The 21,303-nt window shown below is 43.9% G+C and overlaps 2 protein-coding genes across 2 annotated transcripts in view; one reads left to right on the plus strand and one right to left on the minus strand.

Moving 5' to 3' along the window:
* The window catches only part of ZNF45 (zinc finger protein 45), a 24,095-nt gene extending 9,147 nt beyond the window's left edge, over positions 1-14,948 (minus strand). The window contains exons 1-5 of the mRNA XM_006871499.1: positions 14,916-14,948; positions 8,760-8,886; positions 1,557-1,651; positions 662-1,178; positions 1-493 (exon numbers count right to left, since the gene is read on the minus strand). Coding sequence (XP_006871561.1) covers positions 1-493; positions 662-1,178; positions 1,557-1,651; positions 8,760-8,886; positions 14,916-14,930 — 1,247 coding nt within the window. The 5' untranslated portion in view covers positions 14,931-14,948. The remainder of the gene's footprint in view (positions 494-661; positions 1,179-1,556; positions 1,652-8,759; positions 8,887-14,915) is intronic.
* Positions 14,949-15,083: 135 nt separating this feature from the next.
* The window catches only part of ZNF404 (zinc finger protein 404), a 14,817-nt gene continuing 8,597 nt past the window's right edge, over positions 15,084-21,303 (plus strand). The window contains 1 exon segment of the mRNA XM_006878230.1: positions 15,084-15,117. Within this exon segment, the coding sequence (XP_006878292.1) occupies positions 15,084-15,117 (34 nt within the window).

The raw sequence follows: 21,303 nt of genomic DNA on the forward strand, positions 1-21,303 counted from the left end.
GCTTGAAGGTACGAACTCCAGCTGAAGACTTTCCCACACTCCTCACACTTGTACGGTTTCTCTCCAGTGTGGACCCTCTGATGGGCTTGAAGGTATGATCTCTGTCTGAAGCGTTTGCCACACACATCACATCGGTACGGTTTCTCTCCAGTGTGTACTCCACGATGAGCCAGAAAATTTGAGGCTCGACAGAAGCCTTTCCCACACTCCTCACACTGATAGGGCTTTTCTCCAGTGTGGCATCTTTGATGGGCTTGAAGCTGTGAACCTACACTGAAGCCCTTCCCACACTCTGCACACTGATATGGTTTCTCTCCAGTGTGGACTCTCTGATGGACTTGGAGACTTGAGAACTGACTGAAGGCCTTCCCACACTTTTCACATTTATAGGGTTTCTCTCCTGTGTGGATTCTACAATGAACATTCAGGTCTGAACTACGACTGAAGCCTTTTCCACACGTACCACATTTGTAGGGTTTCTCTCCAGTGTGGCCTCTTTGATGGGCCAGCAGGTTTGAGGCTTGACTGAAGCCTTTACCACACTCCTCACATTTGTAGGGCTTTTCTCCTGTGTGAACTCTGAAATGAATGTTAAAATCAGAACTACGACTAAAGCCTTTACCACATGCATCACACTGATAGGGTTTCTCTCCAGTGTGACCTCTCTGATGGTCCAGAAGATTTGAGGCCCGACAGAAGCCCTTCCCACACTCCTCACACTTGTACGGTTTCTCCCCAGTGTGGCTGATCTGATGGGCTTGAAGGTGTGAACCCACGCTGAAGCCCTTCCCACACTCCTCACACTTGTAGGGCTTCTCTCCGGTGTGGATTCTACAATGAATGTTAAGGTGTGAACTGTAACTAAAGCCCTTCCCACACGCCTCACACTTGTACGGTTTTTCTCCAGTGTGGATTCGTTGGTGAGCCTGCAGTCGTGAACGCCAACTGAAGCCCTTGCCACACTCGTCACATTTATAGGGTTTCTTGGTGGTGTGAATTCTTTGATGCACTTGGAGATATGAACTCTGACTGAAGCCTGTATCACACTCATCACATCTGTAGGGTTTCTCTCCTGGGTGGGCTGTCAGGTAAAGTTGATAATGCACGTTTTTCCTGATGTTCCTACCACACTCCTCATATTTGTCTGGATTCTCTCCAGTGTGGACTCTCTGATGAGGCTGAAGGTATAACCTCTGATTGAAGTCCTTACACGATGCATCATGCTTGTATGACTTCTCTCCACTATGGATTCTCTGATGGTCTTGAAGACTTGATAACTGACGAAAGATGTCATCACACTGTTCACATTTATATAGCTTCTGTCTTGCATGGATCCTCTGGGTAAGGTGAAGATGAGAATTCCAAGCCAAAGTTTTCCCACATTCCTCCTCTACCAAGGGTTTTCCTTTAATGTGGGCACTCTGATAAACTTGAAGATGTGACTTCGGGTTAAAACCTTTACCAAACATCTCATCTTTACTTTGTTTCTGCAACTGAGAAATCGTTCTTTGAAGATTTACCATAGAATCTTGACTGCAGGTTAATGCCCTCATCACTTGTTGCCAGGTTTGTGGGCAGAAAAACTGTTCAGGTGATAGGCACCTTAATCCTACATCTTGAAGAGTTTCCATCTCATTTAAATTCTTGCCTCCTAAAAGAATAAAGGGAATTCAGATATGTGGTTAAGTGAATGCTCCTTTTAGAGATTTCAAGATTTTCAACTCAGGAGGCCTATTGTTGTTGTTGTTAGTGCCTTCGAGTCGATTCCGACCCATAGCGACCCTGTGTAGGGTTTCCTAGGAGCAGCTGGTGAGCTTGAACCACTGACCCTGCAGTTCAAACGACTTTGCAATCTAACGCATTAGCCCCCAGCGCCATACCAGGAGGCCTATAGGCTATGATTTTATTAAAGCAGCAGGTGGTTGAGGGTTTCTTTATCTTCATGATGGGTCATGTTATCTGATCTATGTGCCTCCAGAAACCAGCAGGTGGTCCACTGGGCTCCTGTCCACTAGACAATACTGAGACCCATCCAGAATCATACTAAAGTTCATAAGCGAGCTACAAGGTGGAAATTTGGTGCCTGCAAGGCAATCAAAATACTTCCTAGGGAACCTTTATAAGGAAGAAATTGAACCTGTAAACCTCCTTTTCCTTTGCTGCAGCAGGTATCTGATACACACCTTCTACATAATTCCGCCTATTGCATACACATCTGAACAAAGTGACTCTGCTCCTCGAAAAGTCTAGGCAAATCCTTATAGGCTGGTTACCCAAAGATGTCCCTTGACAATGTTGAAAACCTCTGCCTTACTGGAAATCTGTTTCAATGTTTAGACCAGACTGTTTGGAATGGCATGCTTGGGGAAAAACACCTTATACCTATGTGTCTAAAGTTAATAGTGTGAGCAGACAGTGTGGTCCTTCACCTTCTGCTGGGAAATATCTGCCGTGAGGACAGCTGGGGGGAGGGCTTTACAGGAATACAGTAATTAAAGTCTTTGTAGCCTCCAGAAAAAAATAAGTGAGACATTTGAAGCTAATCTTGTATAATGTAGAAAGAACTTGTCAGGAGGAAATGGGTTTATATGCTGGACTGCAAGGTTGGTTTGAACGGCAAGGTTGGCGGTTCAAACTCACCAGCCGCTCCTCAGAAATCCCGTAAGGATCGCTGAGTGGGAACCGATTCTATGGCACTCAACAACAAAGGAGCTCTGGTAGCGTAGTGGTTGTGAATCGGACTGTGAACCTCAGGGTCAGCAGTTTGAAACTATCAGCTGTTCCGCGGGAGAAAGATGAGGCTTTCTGCTCCTGTAAAGATTTACAGCCTCGGAAACCCTGTGCAGGGTCGCTATGAGTTGGAACCGACTCTGCGGCACATAACAACAACCACAGTAGAATTATGTTCCTTCTGGAACTCTTTCACCAATTAGTCACATAATTTGCTTCTTACTTCCTTTTAGCTCTCTCTTCAAATGAAAGATAGGTCTCTTTTACCAACCAGTAACAAATAATAAATTTCCCCCATGTACAACCCTGGCAATCTCTGCCCGTCTTACCCTGTTTCCTTTTTACATAGCACACACCAACATCTGATATACTATATGCCAGGAGCCTTCAAAAAGGTTTGTGGAAAATGGTATTGAAAGATAACGGAATTTTTCCACAGACTTTTAGAATGCAACATTTTCTCTGATTAGAATGCAACATTCATGAAGACTTAGCATTTTATGTTGTTCACTGCTTTAACACAACTTCCAGAACACTGCTTGACACATAGTAAGTGTTTATGCTGAATGAACCCATGAATCTCAGTTTGACTTCTGTAATGGGTTGATTTGTGCCTCCCTAAAACATACGTTCAAGTCCTGTGGTGAAAGGCGTGCCTTCTTTAGATGAACAGTTTGAGAGATTCTTTTCTGAACCTGAAGGCGTTACCTTTGTCCTAGTTTCCTACCCTGGAGGTTTTTCACTTTTGTCCAGGGGACGGACATTTCCAGGGAAAGCTGTACACAACTTAATGGTTTGGTACTTTTCCTTCTTGTCAAACTTAAGGGCAAAGTTGTGAAGGGATACCAAAGGAGGATGGGGTGGAACCAAGAGCCACAGGGAGGAAGAGGGGTAACTGTTGTTCCATGGAGGGGATTGTAAATCATTGAGATGCAACAAAGTGTATGGTTTGTTGACTGTAAAGCTGGTGATCTTCTCTGTAAACCTTCACTCATTCACAATAAAAATTTTCAAAGTAAATGAAATAAAATAAAATGCAGTTCTTCCCCAAGCTAATAAGACTTGCCACCTTAGACTGCAGGAAAGGCCCAGGAGAAAATGATATTCAATTTTGCTATAACTGCAAAGCTAAAACATTTGTGAGATATCACAAAAATGAACACATATTTACATATATGCAAAAGTTCCTAATAAATTGAAGGAGCCCTGGTGATGCAGTAGCTAAGCGCTTGACAGCTAACAGCAAGGTCAGTGGTTTGAACCCACTCGAGGCTCTATGGGAGAACGATATGACAGTCTGCTTCTGTAAAGACATTCATTCGGAAAAACAAAACCAAAACCAACTGTGTGGACTCTCCCTTTGCCACACGGTTTTGTTTACCACACTTTAGGTACCTCTGTGGCTAATGGAAAGCCATGAACCCACTCATTTATCCATTCACTAAATGCCAGGGGACTTCAAAAAAAATTCATGGGAAAATGCTATGCTCTTTTAATTCAATTTTAAGTGAACTTTTAGAAGCCTCATATTTTTCGTATACCTGTACTCTGCCAGGTCTTTTGTATAGACTGAAGTCACAGCAGTAAATAAAACACATAGAAATTTCCAGAGATTACACTCCAGTAGGAATGCTGCGAGATGTACAAATCAACAAAATCACATGCTAATAATGATAAGCACTGAGCAGTGCTGCGACACAAAATAAGGCAGTAAGTTCAAGAGACTGAGTTATGTCCCTCCAAAAGATGTGTCAACTTGGCTGGGTCATGATTCTCAATGATTTGACAGCGATGTCATGATGTAGTATGGCAGTGAGATACATGATGATTCCCCATGATGTAATCTAATGTGATGAACTAATAAGAGGATGAAGGCGGGGCTACACAATTTTTAATCCTATCACAACGCTGATGGGAGTTTCCCAAGGGTGTGGCCTACAACACCTTTCATTTTATGGGTGATAAAAGGAGCAGGGAGTGAGCAAAGAAAGAACTTCTGGTAGCATAGTGGTTATGAATCGGGCTGCAAACATTAACCCCAGCAGTTCGAAACTACCAGCTGCTCCGTGGGAGGAAAGAAGAGGCGTTCTGCTCTCGTAAAGATTTACAACATCGGAACCTGTTTGCTATGGGTCGGAACCGACTCGACGGCACTTAACAACAACAATTACCACGGAAATAGAGAGCCAGGAATGAGTGTCCTTTGGATCTGGGGTCCCTGCTCTGTGAAGCTCCGGGATCCAGGCAAAGATTGATGTCACAGAGAACTCCAAGGAAAGCTGGGCCTACAGGTGCCGAAAGGAGGCAAGGACTCTTCCCAGAGTTCAGAGTTCTAGCCTCCTGAACTTTGAGAGAATAAATTTGTTTGTTAAAAGCAATCTACTTTAATTTCTGTTGTAGCAGAACTAGAAAACTAAGACACGGGAAAATAGAACGAAGGAACAGGAAGGTAATATGGAGTCGTCATGGAAGGTCTTTCCTCTGATGTTACTTCTAAGAAGCCTAATAAACGAAGGGAAGGGCCAAGAGGAGAAAGAACATTCTAGAGAGAGAAGAGATCAAGGAGATGAGGCAGAAGCATCCTTGGCATAGCAAAAAGGCAAGTGTGGATGGGACAGGCTGACCAGGGAGAAAGTGCTAAGTCATGATTACTTGTTGTTGTTGTTGTTAAGGTCAGTTCCGACTCACAGTGACCCTATATAGGGGTTCTGAGGAACAGCTGGTGAGCTTGGACTGATGACCTTGCAGTTCATACTGACTTTGCAGTCCAGCACATTAACCCACTACGCCACACTAGGACTCCAAGCCATGATTATACAGGGTTGGAAAGAGGGAGGGGCAGACCACTTGGGACATTAAAAGTCACTGGTGTGGCGTTGGAGGATAAACATTGGACTACTCTGGTAGCGTAGTGGTTACAAATCGGGCTGCTAACCTCAGGGTCAGCAGTCCAAAACTACCAGCCGGTCCGCGGGAGAAAAATAAGCCTTTCTGCTCCCGTAAAGATTTACAGCCTCAGAAACCCTGTGCAGGGGCACTATGAGTCGGAACTGACTCCATGGTATTAACAACAACATTAACCACAAGGTCAGTGGTTCAGAGCCCCCAGCCACTCCTTGGAAAGCCTATACAGGGTTGCTACGAGTTGGAACTGACTCAAAGGCACTTAACAACAAGGTAGCCTTTGATACACGACATATTTGAGTTATGAGGAACTGTACTTCCGCATGTCGTATCATGAGTACTACGCACTATATACATGTTGTGGCACACAGTTTGCTGATGTCCTCATTCTGGGATGTCCTGCCTACAGTAATCATAATAAATGCTTCAAAGAGATTTTTGACGCTTCCGTCAGAACAGAGGTACAATGGAGTCAGGAATGGAACCTGCTGTTAATTGGAGAACTACCTGTAACTGGCATTTTACTCTGAGTCAAAGAGGAAATTTTGAGCAGAAGAATGTCAAGACCTACGACTTCCAAAGAATCCCTGAGTGGAGAACAGTGAAAATACAATGGAGAGGAAGGAGAGCAGTCTGAAAGCTCAAGCAAACCGAGGCCAAGACCAGCACCACGGTGGTCCTGGGGGTGCTAAGAAACAAGACAGTTTTGCAGTCACATGGCTCTCACCTGTAGACTTACGTCTTTGGGCTGCTGGCTTCATCACCCAAAGTTTCTCTTCTCTCTCTAATAAAGGAATTACATCTGGCATGAAGGACTGATGCTCTGTGAAAAGGCAAGGACAATGTGTTTAAAATGAATATATTGGAGGTTGTTGTTGTTGTTGTTAAGTACCATGGAGTCAGTTCCGACTCATAGTGACCCTGCCATCGAGTCAGCTCTGACTCATAACCACCCCGTCCGTGTAGGGCTTCTGAGGAGTGGCTGGTGGGACTGAACTGTCAACTTTGTGGTTAGCAGTCCAGTGCTTATCCTACAGCGCCACACCAAGAGTCATATCAGAAGTGCTGCTGTTGTAATTATTAAGTGCAATCCAGTCAGTTTCAACTCAGCCACCCTGTATAGTTCCCAAGGAGTGGCTGGTGAGCTTGAACCGCTGACTCTGCAGTTCCAACTGACCTTGTGGTCCAATGCATTAACCTGCAGCGCCACACCAGGAATACATATTGGAGGTAAGAATGACTAAAATTTGTGGCTCCTATTGCATTGTATTCTGGACATCAAAATTAATGTTCCCCAAAGTTTTCATCATGATCCATTGGCGAAAAGACATTTTATGTAAAGACCCAGGACATGACAACAAAAGTGTTAGTGACTGAAAAAAAAAAAAAACCATTTATTTTCGCTCCACTGTGTCTCATGCTGTTCTTTATTGATAGTTTTTGCTGTACTATGCTGTTGTAGCCAAGAGCACTGATATTTTCCATCCCTTTTCATTTTAATAGAAAATGTGGGGACAATTTGCTAGAAGTATTTTATGATCCACTAACTGAGACTTCATTTTACTTGGATCCACAATCATCACTCAAGGAATCAGCAGTCAAGAAAGCAAAGAACTTACTGCATTAGACCAATCTGTGCAAAAGCTCTCTCTAAAGTATTCAAGAGCAATGATATCAGTTTGAGGACTAAGGTGCACCAGACCCACGCCATGGTATTTTCAATCACCTTAAATACATCTGAAAGTTGGACAGGGAATAAGGAAGACTGTAGAAGAATTGATGGATTTGAGTTATGGTGCTGGAAGAGAATATTATGGACTTCCAGAGGAACAAACAAATCTGCATTAGAAGAAGTACAGCCAGAATGTTCCTTAGAAACCAGGATGGTGAGACTTCACCTCTCACACTTCAGACACGTTATCAGGAGGGACCAGTCCCTGGAGAAGGACATCATGCTTGGAGGATTAGCCAAAAAGAGGAAGAGCCCTAAGGAGATGGATTGGCACAGTGGCGGTAGCAGTGGGCTCAAACGGAACAATTGTGAAGAAGGTACAGGACAGGGTAGTTGGGGACAACTAGTTTTCAGGGAGTCCTGGTGTGGCGCTGCAAGATAAGCACTGGACTGCAAGATTGGTTTGAATAGCAAAGTTGGTGGTTCAAACTCACCAGCCACTCCTCGGAAACCCTACACAGGGTCGCTATGAGTTGGAATTGACAGCACTTAACAGTTTGAGGGGGGTCTTGGTGTAATGCTGTAGGATAAACGCAAGGTCAGCGGTTCAAACCTACCAGCTGCTCCTTGGAAATCCTACACAGGGTTGCTATTAGTTGGAACTAACTCAATGGCACTTAACACCAACAACTACAGCTTGAGGAAAGACAATGTATAGCGGACATACTGCCCATTTATAGTTTCTTTACAAAACATAACCTTTATTTATCAGGGAGAGAAATGAGGCATTGATGGTTCGGTTGTAGAATGTTCACAGATGAAGCATGAGACTCCTGTTTGAGCCCTGGCCAATGTACCTCATGTATAGACACCACCACCCATCTCTCATGGGGCCTTGTGTGTTGCTAAGATACGGAATAGGTTTCAGTGGAGCTTCCAGGCTAAGACAAAGTAGGAAGAAAAACTTCGGGCTGTAGTTCTGAACAATCAACCAATGACAATTCACAACGGTCAATCTGTAACTGATCACCGGGAATGGTGCAGGATAATGTGGGGCGTCTCGTTCCCTTGTGCACAGGATGGTGGTAAGTTGAGGGACGAGTTGATGGCAGCTTGCAATATCAGCCTGGGAAAGGATACGTTCCGTTAAAAACAGGAAGCCCCTCAACAAGACTGGATTGACACAGAGGCTGCAACAGGCCCAAACACAGCAATGATTGTCAGGATGACGCAGGACCGGGTAGTGTTTCCTTCTGTTGTGCACAAGGTCGCTATGAGTTCGAACCAACTCAGCAGCACTTAACAAAAACAACAATATGGAGGGAAAAAGGACTAGGAAAATACCACCTGTGTGTCTCCTGCTAATTAGAAAACTGGAAAGAAAGAAACGACGTCAAGAGCTCCCAATCCTTGAACAGTTGATGTCTCACAGTTAGAGGGCTCCTATCCTCACCCACGGAGAGCAGGTTCCGGAAGGTCTCCAGCATCACGTCTCGGTACAGCGTCCTCTGGGCAGAGTCCAGCAGCCTCAGCTCCTCCTCACTGAAGACCACAGCCACATCCTTGAATGTCACCGCTTCCTGCAACATCAAAGACACCTGCAACTTATAACAAAGGTCCAGCAGGATTAGCACTGTACTGCCAACCACAAGGTGGATGGTTCAAGCTCACCAACTGCTCCTCGGAAACACTATACAGGATTGCTATGAGTGGGAATCAACTCAACAGTACTTAAGACCAACAACAAGAACCTTGCCTCTTAGGGGTCCTGGTATGGCACTGCAGGATAATGTGGTGGACCTGGACCACAAGGTCTGTTTGGACCTCAAGGTTGGCAGTTCAAACCCACCAGCCATTCCTCAGAAACTCTATCTTGCCATGAGCTATGAGCCGGAACTGAGAAGATAGCATTTAACAACAACTCCCCTTCCTCTTAAGGAGTCCTGGTGGCATAGTGGGTTACGCATTAGGCTGCTAACCACAAGGTCAGAAGTTTGAGTCCAGCAGCAGCAGCTCTGAGAGAGAAAGATGAGGCTTTCTGCTCCAGTAAAGATTTACAGCCTCAGGAACCTGGGCTGTAAATTCATTGTGCTCAACTACGACCCACCATCTTGCTTTTAAATGTCCTCTAATTGGGATTTTTCCTTATGAATCTCTAAGACTCACCTTAAAGAAAATCTTTTCTCCCACATTTTGCTTTTCTTGTGTAGCTTTATGGAGAGCAGGGTTTTTTAGTCTCAGCACTATTGCCATTTTGGGTTTGATCATTCCTTGTTGTGGGGTGCTGCCCGGTGCAATAATGGGATGTTTATTAGCCTCCTTAACTTCTACCCACTATAGCATTTTCTTAAGTGTCATCAAGTCAGTTCGGATTCATAACAGCTATGTAATTGGGTTTCTGAGGTGCGGATGGTGGGTTTGAACTGCTGACCTTGTGGTTGTAAGTACAGTACTTATCCTGCAGCGCCACACTTGGACTCCAAAAATAATGCCTCTAGACATGGTTAGGAGTCCAGGTGTGGCATTGTAAGATAAGCACTGAATCTTAAATTAGGTTTGATTCACAAGGTCAGTAGTTCAAACTCACCAACTGCTCCTCAGAAACTCGATACAGGGTCACTATGAGTTGGAATCTACTGGACAACACTTAACAAGACGTGACTAACTATTCCCTGGAGTTGAGGGAAAATCACCTACAATTCACAATCATTGTTACAGTGTTGGTTCACATTTCCACATCAAAACTGTGTTTATCCCGGGAATCCTATACATTCAGGTACCATATTCAGGTACCCTAACCGAGCAATGGAGTCCAGGTATGGCACTACGGGTTAATGCGCTGGACTTCAAGCTTGGTTTGAACTGCAAGGTCGGTGGTTTGAGCTTACCAGCTGCTCCTTGAAAACCCTATACAGGGTCACTAAGAGTTAAAACAGACTCTATGGCACGTGACAACAACTGAGCAATAGCGAAAGCGTAAGTGAATAGTGAACCAGGCAGGAGACGAATACCAGCAGAGTTTTCCTACCCACCAGACATCCTAGAACTTCTGGTGTGACGTTGTGGATCAGCACCGACTGCAAACCACAAGGTCAGCAGTCTGAACCCGCCAGCTGCTTCCTGGAAACCAGATACAGGGTCACTATGTTAATGACAACAATGATATGATAGGTCGCCACATGCTAGGTACTTGTTGTTAGGTGCCGTCGGTACCGACTCATAGCGACCCTGTGCACAGAAGAACGAAACTCTGCCCAGTCCTGGGCTAACCTCACAATTGTTACACGCTTGAGCCCACTGCTTGCCACTTTGCCATTCCATCTCATTGGGGGTCTTCCTCTTTTTCTCTAACCCTTCACCTTTACAAACATGATATCCTTCTCCAGCGACTGGTCCCTCCTAACAATATGTCCAAAGTATGAGAGACAAGGTTTGGCCATCCTGGCCTCCAAGGAGCACTCTGGCTGCACTTCTTCCAACACGATCTGTTGGTTCTTTTGGCAGCCCATGGCACTTTCAATATTCTCCTTCAACACCATAACTCAAAAGCATCAATTCTTCTATGGTCTTCCTTCACTGTCCAGCTTTTACATGCATATGAGGTTATTGAAAATACCATGGCTTGGGTCAGGCACACCTTAGTCCTCAAAGCTGACATCTTTGCTCTTCAACAGTTTAAAAAGGTTTTGTGCAGCAGATTTGCCTAATGCAATAAGTCGTCTGATCTCTTGACTGCTGCTTCAGTGAGTGTTGATAGTTGATCCAAGAAGAATGAAGTCCTTGACAACATCAGTCTTTTCTCCGTTGATAAAAATGTTTATTGGTCCAGTGGAAAGGAATTTTGTTTTATTTTGGGCTAAGTTCCTTGGTAGCATAGTGAATTACGAGCTGGTTTGCTAACTGCAAGCTCAGCAGTTCGAATCTATCGGTTGTTCCATGGGAGAAAGATGAGGCTTTCATCTCCCAGAAAGATTTCTAGCATTGCAAACCCTATACAGGGTCACTCACAGTGTCAGTCTGAGTTGGCATTGACTTGATGGCACACAGCCACCACCACCAATTCCTTGACTGGAGAATTCTTTCTCTTTTTAGAGAGATAAAAATCCTAGAAGTGTTTTTGATTCAGTTGGTATGGTGTGGTTTCCTGTGTAGACTTCAGTAGTCTTCTGAAAGTTTAAATCCTGTTTATTTATTTATAATTAAAATGCAAATGAGGCCAAGTACTTCCTCATAAGGTTGGTCTGAGCACTAAAGGCAGAAAGGGGAGAAGAGTATCTGGCAAGTCCTCTTATCAATTAAGTACAGTACTGCTTTGATGAAATACATTAATATGTTGTTGCTGTGTGCCATCAAGACGATTTTTGACTCCTAGTGACCCGATGTGACAAGAGCAGAACTGCCTCATAAGGTAGGCCTTCCTGGCAGTAATCTTTACAGAAGTCGATTGCCACATCTTTCTTCTGTGCAGTAGATGGTGGATTTGAACCACCAACCTTTCAGTGAGCAGCTGAGCACTTTGACCACCGTGCCACCAGGACTCCTGAATAAATCAATGTGTGAATATCCATTCAGTAAATGAAACACAGAGCATGACCCAAGTATGCATAGGCATGAACTCAGTGTGTCAAACTAGAATTCATCATGGGTTACTTTCTTGCCTGAGTCAAGCACTTGGGAAAACTTTATGATGAAATTGTATTTATAATTACTGTTGCCATACTATGCAGTGTTGCTATGAGTTGGAACCGACTCCACAGCACATAACAACAACAACAACAACAACAATCCTGACATTAGGAGCCCCGGTGTGGTGCTGTGGGTTAATGCGTCAGACTGCAAAGTCGTTTGAACTGCAAGGTTGGTGGTTCAAGCTCACCAGCTGCTCCTTGGAAACCCTATTCAGGGTCACTATGGGTTGGAATCGACTCAACGGCATTTAATAACAACAAAACAATCCTGACATTAACCATATCCCTAAATTCTAACCCTAAACCTAATCTTTTTATTTAAACATATCTTGATTTAAATAAAAACAAAAAGCATAAAAAAAGAATGAATGAATCCAGCTTTCTTGTGTGAAAATATCTAATACTTTTATTGTGTGAAGCAGTAGTTAGACTTTGTTGCGTCACACCATATTTGAATATTTTACGTACAAAATACCTGATGTCCCACATATCAAAAACAATTTCTCCGAATGTGGAGCTCCTGAAACATTAAGGATATCAAGAGACAAGGTCACCTGACATGACCTGGATCCACTATGCTCCACATCCGACTTTGATGAGTAGTAGCTGGAGGCTTAAAAGCTTGTAAGCAGCCATGGGAGGTACAACCGTTGGTTTCTCCTTGTGCTGGGCAGAGATTGAAGAAAATCACGGATACACGGAAATAATGAGTCCAAAGGATGACCAAACCATGAAAAGATGAGCGGACCCTGAAAGGATGAGCGGACCCTGAAAGGATGAGCGGATCCTGAAAGGCTGAACCTCCACAGCCCCGAGAGCAGAGCTCAATGGTGCCTGACTATCACTGCTGACTGCTATGGGAAGGATCAGATCAGGAGGCCTTGGATAGAGGAGGAGAAAAATGTAAATCAAAATTCAAAATCATACCAAAGGCCAGGCTTCCTGGTCTGATAGCGCCTGGTGGAAGTCCTGAAACTACAGTTCCTCAGACATCCTTCAGGCCTAGAACCAGTGGCTCAACTTTCAGCCACACAACATGCCTATAACAGGAACAATAACACCAGGGAGGTACCTACTCCTTAGAAAAACCAACTATACGAGATCAAAAGGGCAGCATTTGCCTGGAGGTGAAGCTCAGAAGGCAGGAAGGGATAAGAAAGAAGGATGAACGGAAATGGTACAGAGGAAGTGGGAAGAGTGCTGTTACACAGTGGGACGGCAATTAATGTCACAAATCAAAATGTGCACGAATTCTTTAATGGAAAATCAATGTGCTTCATAGACATTCACCCAAATCACAGTAAAAGTTAAAAGGGTTCTGTCAAAGCTACTCAAGCTCAACTTGAACTTGTCTTTAATTTGTAAGATGTTGTTGTTGTTGTTAAGTGCCATCGAGTCGGTTCTGACGCATAGCAATCCTGTATGGGGTTTCCAAGGAGTGGCTGGTGAGCGTGAACCACCGACCTTGCAGTTCAGCACATTAAGCCACAGCACCACACCAGGATTCTTAAGTGAAGTCAAGTCGGTTCTGACCCATAGTGACCCTGTATAGGGTTCTGAGGAATGACTGATGAGCTTGAATTGCTGACTTTGAGGTTCAAACCTACTTTTGCAGTGCAGTGCATTTACCCACAGTACCACAATTACTAAAATAGCCACATAAAATACTTATTTTTTGTATACTTCTGTGTCTTTGTAGGATATCCACAGGTCAGTGGCTCCCACCCACAAATTGCATTGTGGGAGAAAGATAGGGCTTTCTGCTCCCTCAAAGATTTAGTGCTTTGGAAATCCTATGCAGGCTTGTTATGAGCCAGAACCACCTTGACAACACTTACTAACAATATATAATTTCAAAATTTTATCTTTCCTCTATTCTTTTTCCCTTTTTTCTCTTTTCCCAATAAAGCAATCAGAACATTCTAGGACCAAACTTGTAATTTTGAAGCACTGTGTATAAATATTGAATAAAAAAAAAAAACACCTTAAGATCCAGAAAATGCAGTGACCCCACACTTACAGAAGATAACTAGAATTTCAAAACAAAATACAAGTCCACCAGAGCAATAAACATCATTGTAAGAGTGTCTCCTGACAACTATTGTGTGAAGTAATAGGTTGGTTTCTAAATAAATAAATAAAAAACGTTAAGAACAAATAGTAACCTCTGTATACAGGGTAGATAAGGACGGGCAACTTAGAAACTGGCTGCCTAAAATGAGGGGGTGATGAAGGCACTAAGTGACTGGCTTACAAGTTTTCATGAAGGAGTGTATTTTCAGAGTGCAGGGGAAGGTAGAGTCCCCACTGAACAGTTTTCATCTTGTCTAAACGGGTCTGGTGAAATGAAATGGGGATCAGATTCTTATGATTTAATAGTGAGTAAATTTTGCTTGCTGAAAGTGCAGAGGACTTAAAATATTTACTGATGAAGATCAAAGAGCACAGCCTTCGGTATGGATTACATCTATCAGTCGGAAACGACTAGACCGCAATTAACAACAACAACAACCTTTGAGAAACAGACCTGGTGTGGTGCTATAGGATAAGCACTGGACTGCTAACCACAAGTAGCTGTTCCTTGAAAACCCTATACATGATTGCTATGAGTCAGAACTGACACAATGACAATTAACAACCACCGCTGCCTTTGAAAAGACATCCTGATGGCAGAGTGGGCTGTTAACTGCAAAGGCCGTACGTAGTTCAAACCCACCAGCCACTTTACTGGAGAAAGAGGACGCTGTCTGTCCCCACAGAATGATTTACAGCCTTGTGAACCCTAAAGAACACTTCTATTCTGTCCAATGGGATAACTATGAGTCAGGAGCAACACAAGGGCAGTTGGGTTGGGTCTTTAAAAAATATATTTGAGAAATAAGATGACAGTTCAAACACTTAGAAAGGTCAGTCCAACTCACCTTGAACTTGGTCATTTTGTCCTCTTCCTTCTGGGGAAGGGTAGAACCTTGGCACTATGGAACTAGGGAAAGAGGAACAAGCCATGAGAAGCAGGTGGAGGATGTCACTAACCCATAAAACTCCTTTCTGTGTGTGGTTGCACCTACATTTGGGGTGATGAGCAGAGCATGGACTGGACCCCAGATTCCATTTACACGCCTAGTAAGAGCCCCTGTGCACTGAATGTCCTGCCCACCCACACACTGTAGCCCTATCACACATCCTCCCTGAAGCTCTCAGGGCATGATTCTGAATCTAGGGAGGGTGGAAATCGAGAATAAAACATGCAGGTTAAGAGAGCAATTTCTGGGTCCAAAATGCCTAGGTTCGTGTCTTGACACTGCTATTTATTAGCTGCAAAATTTGGTGAACTTATTAGTATTTTTGTGCCTCAACTATTGTACCTGTAAACTGGGGAGATTAACAATGCCCAGCTTAGAGGACTGTTGTAAGGAGTAAGGTGGTGGTGGTTATATGCTGTGCAGTTGATTCTGACTCATAATGACCCTGTACAGGGTTTCCGAGGCTGTAAATCTTTACGGGAGCAGAACACCTCATCTTTCTCCTGCGGAACAGCTGGTAGTTTTGAACTGCTGATCTTAAGGTTCGCAGCCTGATTGGTAACCACTATACTACCAGAGCTCATACAAGACTAAAAATAGGGAACCAGAGATCTCAATGTATAATAAAGCCAACTACAAAGCAAAATGAGGGAATAGTGTAGATACAGAACTCCCAAATGGTGAGGAAGTTCAGTAGATTAATAAATTATAGGGTGATGGTGGTAGTGTACCGTGGAGTTAGTTCCCACTCACAGCGACTCTACATAGGATTCCCGAGGCTGTTAATCTTTATGAGGGCAGAAAGCCTCATCTTTCTCTTGGAGCAGCTGGTAGTTTCAAATGACAGGCCTCGAGGTTAGCAGCCCAACTCATAACCACTGGTGTGGCGCTGTGGGCTAATGCATCAGACTGCAAAGTCGTTTGAACTGCAAGGTCGGTGGTTCAAGCTCACCAGCTGCTCCTTAGAAGCCCTATACCGCATTGCTATGGGTTGGAATCAACTTGACAGCACTTAACAACAACAACAACAAACTCGAGTTTAATACACCTTCACTTCAAAATAAAAAGGAGGAAAATCAGAAAGATTCAGTAAACATTAACACAACAGAAATGAAAATGAAAAGAAAATCCACAAACAAAATGAACTTAGCACAGACAGTTACGTGGACATAAAAACTAGCATCACCACCAATAGTAACACCACAAATATGAAAAAAGCTAATGTGTAATTTTCCATTCTTGGGAGAAATACTCCTCCACAGTTTGTCATTTATTTTGTTTGCCCAGTAAATATCTTTGTTTAGCAGGAAGAGATGATCGCTCATGATATTTGGGGGAAAAAGTGAGGCTCTAGGTGCCCAGCTTGTCTGACGGCCACATCTAGAAGGGTCCCTCTTTTAGGATTGAGTGTCCACAGCTTGTCAAGTCCTCTCATGCCTTGGCTCAGGCCATTCCCTCTGTCCAAAAGACCCTTCGGTCACTGCTTCCTCTGGGGAACCTTCACTTGTTCTTAAAAACACCCTTCACATGTTGTTCCTGGGAAACTTTCCATTACCTCTAGGGCAAAGGCAGTAATTAGTAAAATAATCATCTGTTTTGTCTGCCATTAGCATGTATTCCTTCTAAAATCAGTATATAAACTAGAAGTATTATTTGAAACAAAATCAAGGGGAGCACTTTAAAAATTTATATAGAAAACCCCCAAAGTCATTACCCTTGTGTTCAAGATCCTCTACAATGTATCTCCCCAACCTGGCCCCAAATAACAGTCTGGGGCTGTTTTTCTGTTTTGTACCCAAGTTCTAATTTTGGTTTACTAAACTGTAGTTCTGAGAACCCTAGTGGTGCTATAGGATAATCATGGACTGCTAACCATAAGGTCAGCGTTTCAAGTCCACCAGCTGCTCCGCAGGGGGCAGGAGCGAAGAGGTTTCTGCTTCCACAAAGATTTACAGCCTTGAAAACCCTATACCAGCTCATGAGTTGGAACCAACTGTACGGCTCTTCATAACAACAAACTGTAGGCCCAAGGATATCAAGCCTCAGACTCAAATTATATTCTTACTAAAAGTGTGACCTTATGCTGCCTTTGCCTCCATTTCTTTTGTAAAAAGGAAGTAAAAATGGTAGCCACCTCATTGGGCCTCTAAGCAGCTTGCTATTGTTGTTAAGTGCCGTCTTGATTCCGACTCACAGTGACCCTGTATAGGTTTTCCAAGGCTCCAAATCTTTTTTATTAAATGTTTCATTGTGAATTATGTGATAGTTTACATGGGAGAACATTAGTTTTACATTCATCCTCTTCTATATCATTTCATTGCCATGGTTGCAATCCCCTCCATGCATCATCACCCAACCAAAGGGTATATACACTACAAGCCTGCTCCCCGGTCGTCAGCACACAGCCCCTCTCCCTCTCTGGACCTAAAGTCCCCAGCTGCTCCATCTCTCCACACCATTGTTTCTGCCTCCATCTCAGGCATTACTGCTTCTCTGGGTAAGGTCCTGCTCTCTGCTCTTCTCCCTTGGTAGTCCCAGGGACCTCCGCTTAAGGCTCTAAATCTTTACGCAAGCAGAAAACCTGATCTTTCTTCCACAGAGAAGGTGATGGATTTGAACTGCTGGCCTTGTGGTTAGCAGTACAAGGCATAACCCACTATGCTACCAGGGCTCCTTCCTTAGGAAGGCTACATGTGTTAGTTTATATAAAGCCGTTAGAATGATGTTAAGCACTCATTGCTTAGCATTATTCTAATGATTTATATGAATTAAAAATTAGCACTATTTTCCTGCCCAGTACACATCTCACATGATCTGCCACTTATTCAACAATATCTGAACACTTTTAGAGCAGAAACATTTACTTTTCCACTCCAAGTCTGTATCCGGAAGCCCACATCTCCTTCGCTTCTCCTCCTCTGTAATAGCCTTCATTGAGAAGTCAGGGGAGGGGAAGGAAAGAAGGCTGGGCCCGTGGGTCTGTGTCTGTGAAAAAACACAGAGGACATCCCATCTGGAGGCGATGTAATTATTAAGAAACAGGCCAGGGACACCATGGTCAACTGGCATAACATTATCCACGAGGACAGTATCTTACATTCTGCTTTGGTGAGCAGTGTCTGGGATCTTAAAAGCTCATGAGTAGCCATCTAAGGTGCAACTATTGGTCTCTCCAAGTACAGAAGAAAGAAGAGTAATAAGACTTTAGAGGCTTGGAGTCAATTAGTTCAGTGGGCTAGTGGAACATGTGAACAACACTCTCCATGGTCCTGAGACCAGAAGACCTAGATGGTGCCCATCTACCATTACCAACTGCTCAGAAAGTGACTACATTAGAAGGTCCAGAATAGGGTGGCAGAAAATGTGGAACAAAACTCAAAATTATTTAAAAAAAAAAGACCAGGCTTACTGGCTAGAGAGAGACTAGAAGAACCTGAGACAGAAAAAAAGAGGCTGATGCTAAGTCCTATACCTGAGGGTCTTTGACCACCCTTCAGGTCTGGAAAGGGACACACCCTCATGGTCCAGTTTTCAGCCAAGCAGTAGATAGGTATATAGGGAAGACAACAACATTAGTAAGGCATGGTTACCATGCAATGGTCAATCATTCAACATCAAAAGGGAAACATTTACCTAAGGACAAAGTTGAGAAGGGAAGGGAAGGGAAGGTGGGTAGAATGGAAACAGAATCCACAGGGAGGAAGTGGGATAACGGTTGGTGCAGGGAGGGGACTGTAATCACTGAGATGAAACAAAGCGTATGATTTGGTGAATGTAAAACTGATGATCTTGTCTGTAAACCTTCCCTCAATACGCAATACAAACTTCAAAAACAACAGCAACAAAGGTCAGATGTAATCCCAGAAACTGTTCCCTTTGCCAGAGGGACCTGACTGAAGAGCCAATGGCACTTCAAGGAACTTCCGGAGGATGGGATACTTTTATTAGGAGTCCTGGTGTGGTGCTGTGGGATAATACACTAGTCCACAAGCTTGGCTGTTGGTTCAAACCCCCCAGTTGCTCCTTGGAAACCCTATACAGGGTCACCATGAGTTGGAACCAAGTTGACAGCACCTAACAACATACTGAAACAAAGCCGCCATCTAGTCAAGTCCGACTCAGAGACCATATAGAACAAAGTACAACTGTCCTTTAGGGTTTCTGAGACTAAACCTTTACAGCAGACAGTTTTATCTTTCTCTTCTTGAATGCGCGCTGAACCTTTCAGTTAGCAGCCAAACACTTAACTCACTAAGCTATCAGGGATCCAGATATTATAATAGAGTATTAGCAGTGGGGAAGCCTGTTGTAGTGTTGTAGGATAAGCATTGGACTGCTAACCTCAGGTTGGTGGTTCAAACCCACCAGCTGCTCCTTGGAAGCGCTAGACAGGGTCGGTGTGCGTCAGAATCAACTTAACACTAGCAAAGGCGACCTGGTGATGCCATGTTTCAGCGCTATACAAATCCAACCCCTATCCCCCGCCACTCACGTCAAAGAGATTTCAGTATCGAAAAGCTTACGGGGCAATTTTACCCTGCCCTATAAGGTCGCTAAGAGTCAGAATCCATTCCATGGGCATCTCATAACAATATTAGTAAACAACGCTTCATCACTTGCCAGCACTGTTGTAAAAGAGAACTGTATTAGGTAGGTATTCCTACCATCTCTTCTTACAGAAAACATTGTGGCTCAAAGAGATTAAGTTGTCACCCAACATAGATAGGAAGTGGCAGGGTGTTTGGAGGATGGAAGAATGGCAAAGCAGATCCTACAGCGGAGAGGCCAGGAGACCCCAAACCCTGCACAACCCGGGGACGTGTGAACTGTCCCAAAAGCCAAGATGCTCCGCGAAGGGGAAAGCAAGCAGCTACTCCTGTCTCTCAGCGTGAACCTCCGTCACTAAGTGCGGCTATCGTCCAGGTCAACATGGGCAGGCACCGTTAATGGCACAATCAGGTCATGAAAGTTTAAGGAGATCGCGCAGTCCTGGAGCTCACTCACCTGTCTGTTATGTACCAAGGCCGCGAGTTCAACCTCCGGGAGAGAAAAGGCCTCCGATGACCCAGAGCTTCTGGACTACATTTCCCAGAACACCAGAGAGGAAACCGATCCACTTCCCCGCCTCCCTAGAGCGGAAGTGTCGGTTCCAACACCCATGTCCTATATAAATTTCCCAGAATTTTCCTGTGTGGAATAGGGTACTTAATTCTCGTGTTCATGTAGCTGAAATGCTTCTAAATTTGCAGAACTCTGACCTATTTTTCCTTAGCGGAGCAAATAAAACAGAAGCGCTTTCCCAGAACGCAATTGCTCCCAACCACAGAGACCACCTAAACTACACGACCCAGAATCCTCTGTAGGACGGCAATTCCCGCTAGTCTGTATTTTTTCTTTAGGATTAGCCTCATTTGAATCAGTTGTCTGGCGTTTATGGGATTTAGCCTGCGATTCGTTTTTCTCACGTTTTCACTTTTGCACATCACAGTGCTGAAAATATTAAAAGCTAATGGAAATTAGTTATAAAGGCATGTGACATGAGAGTTAATAGAGATTTTAAGAGGGGTCCGTTTGAGAATCAGATATCTCTTAAGGGTTTTCTTATCTAGAATACTCACATATAATGAGCTCCTACAACTCAACAGTAGAAAGGGGTCATTGTAAAGTGCCGAGAAGTCGCTTCGGCGACCCTGTATCGGGTTTCCGAGGAACAACTGGTAGGTTTGAACTTAGTAGTTCAGTTCGCCGTCCAGTGCAGGACATGAATAGACATTCCATTAAATACAGTCATTAAACACATGAAAAACGGCTCATTAGACATTGTGTGCCATGGAGTCTTAGTCAGTTCGAACTCGTTGTAGTTGTTAGGTGCCATCGAGTTGGTACCAACTCATAGTGACCCTATTATGCACAACAGAACAAAACACGGCCCGATCCTGGGCCAACTTCACAATTGCTGCCACGCTTGAGCCCACAGATGTTGCCACTTTGCCAATCCATCTTGTTGGGGGTCTTCCTCTTTTTCTCTGACCCTCCATCTTACCAAACATATCCTTCTCCAGTGACTGGTCCCTCTTGACAATATGTCAAAAACATGAGTGACGAAGTTTGGCCATCCTGGCCTCTAAGGAGCACTCAGGCTGCACTTCTTCCAATACACATCTTTTGGTTCTTTTGGCAACCCATGGCACTTTCAATATTTTCCTCCAACACCATAACTCAAAAGCATCAATTTTTCTATAGTCTTCCTTATACAGTGTCCAGCTTTTGCATGCATATGAGGTTA

This window comes from Chrysochloris asiatica, unplaced genomic scaffold, assembly GCF_000296735.1.
Source record: "Chrysochloris asiatica unplaced genomic scaffold, ChrAsi1.0 scaffold00168, whole genome shotgun sequence".
NCBI lineage: Eukaryota > Metazoa > Chordata > Mammalia > Afrosoricida > Chrysochloridae > Chrysochloris > Chrysochloris asiatica.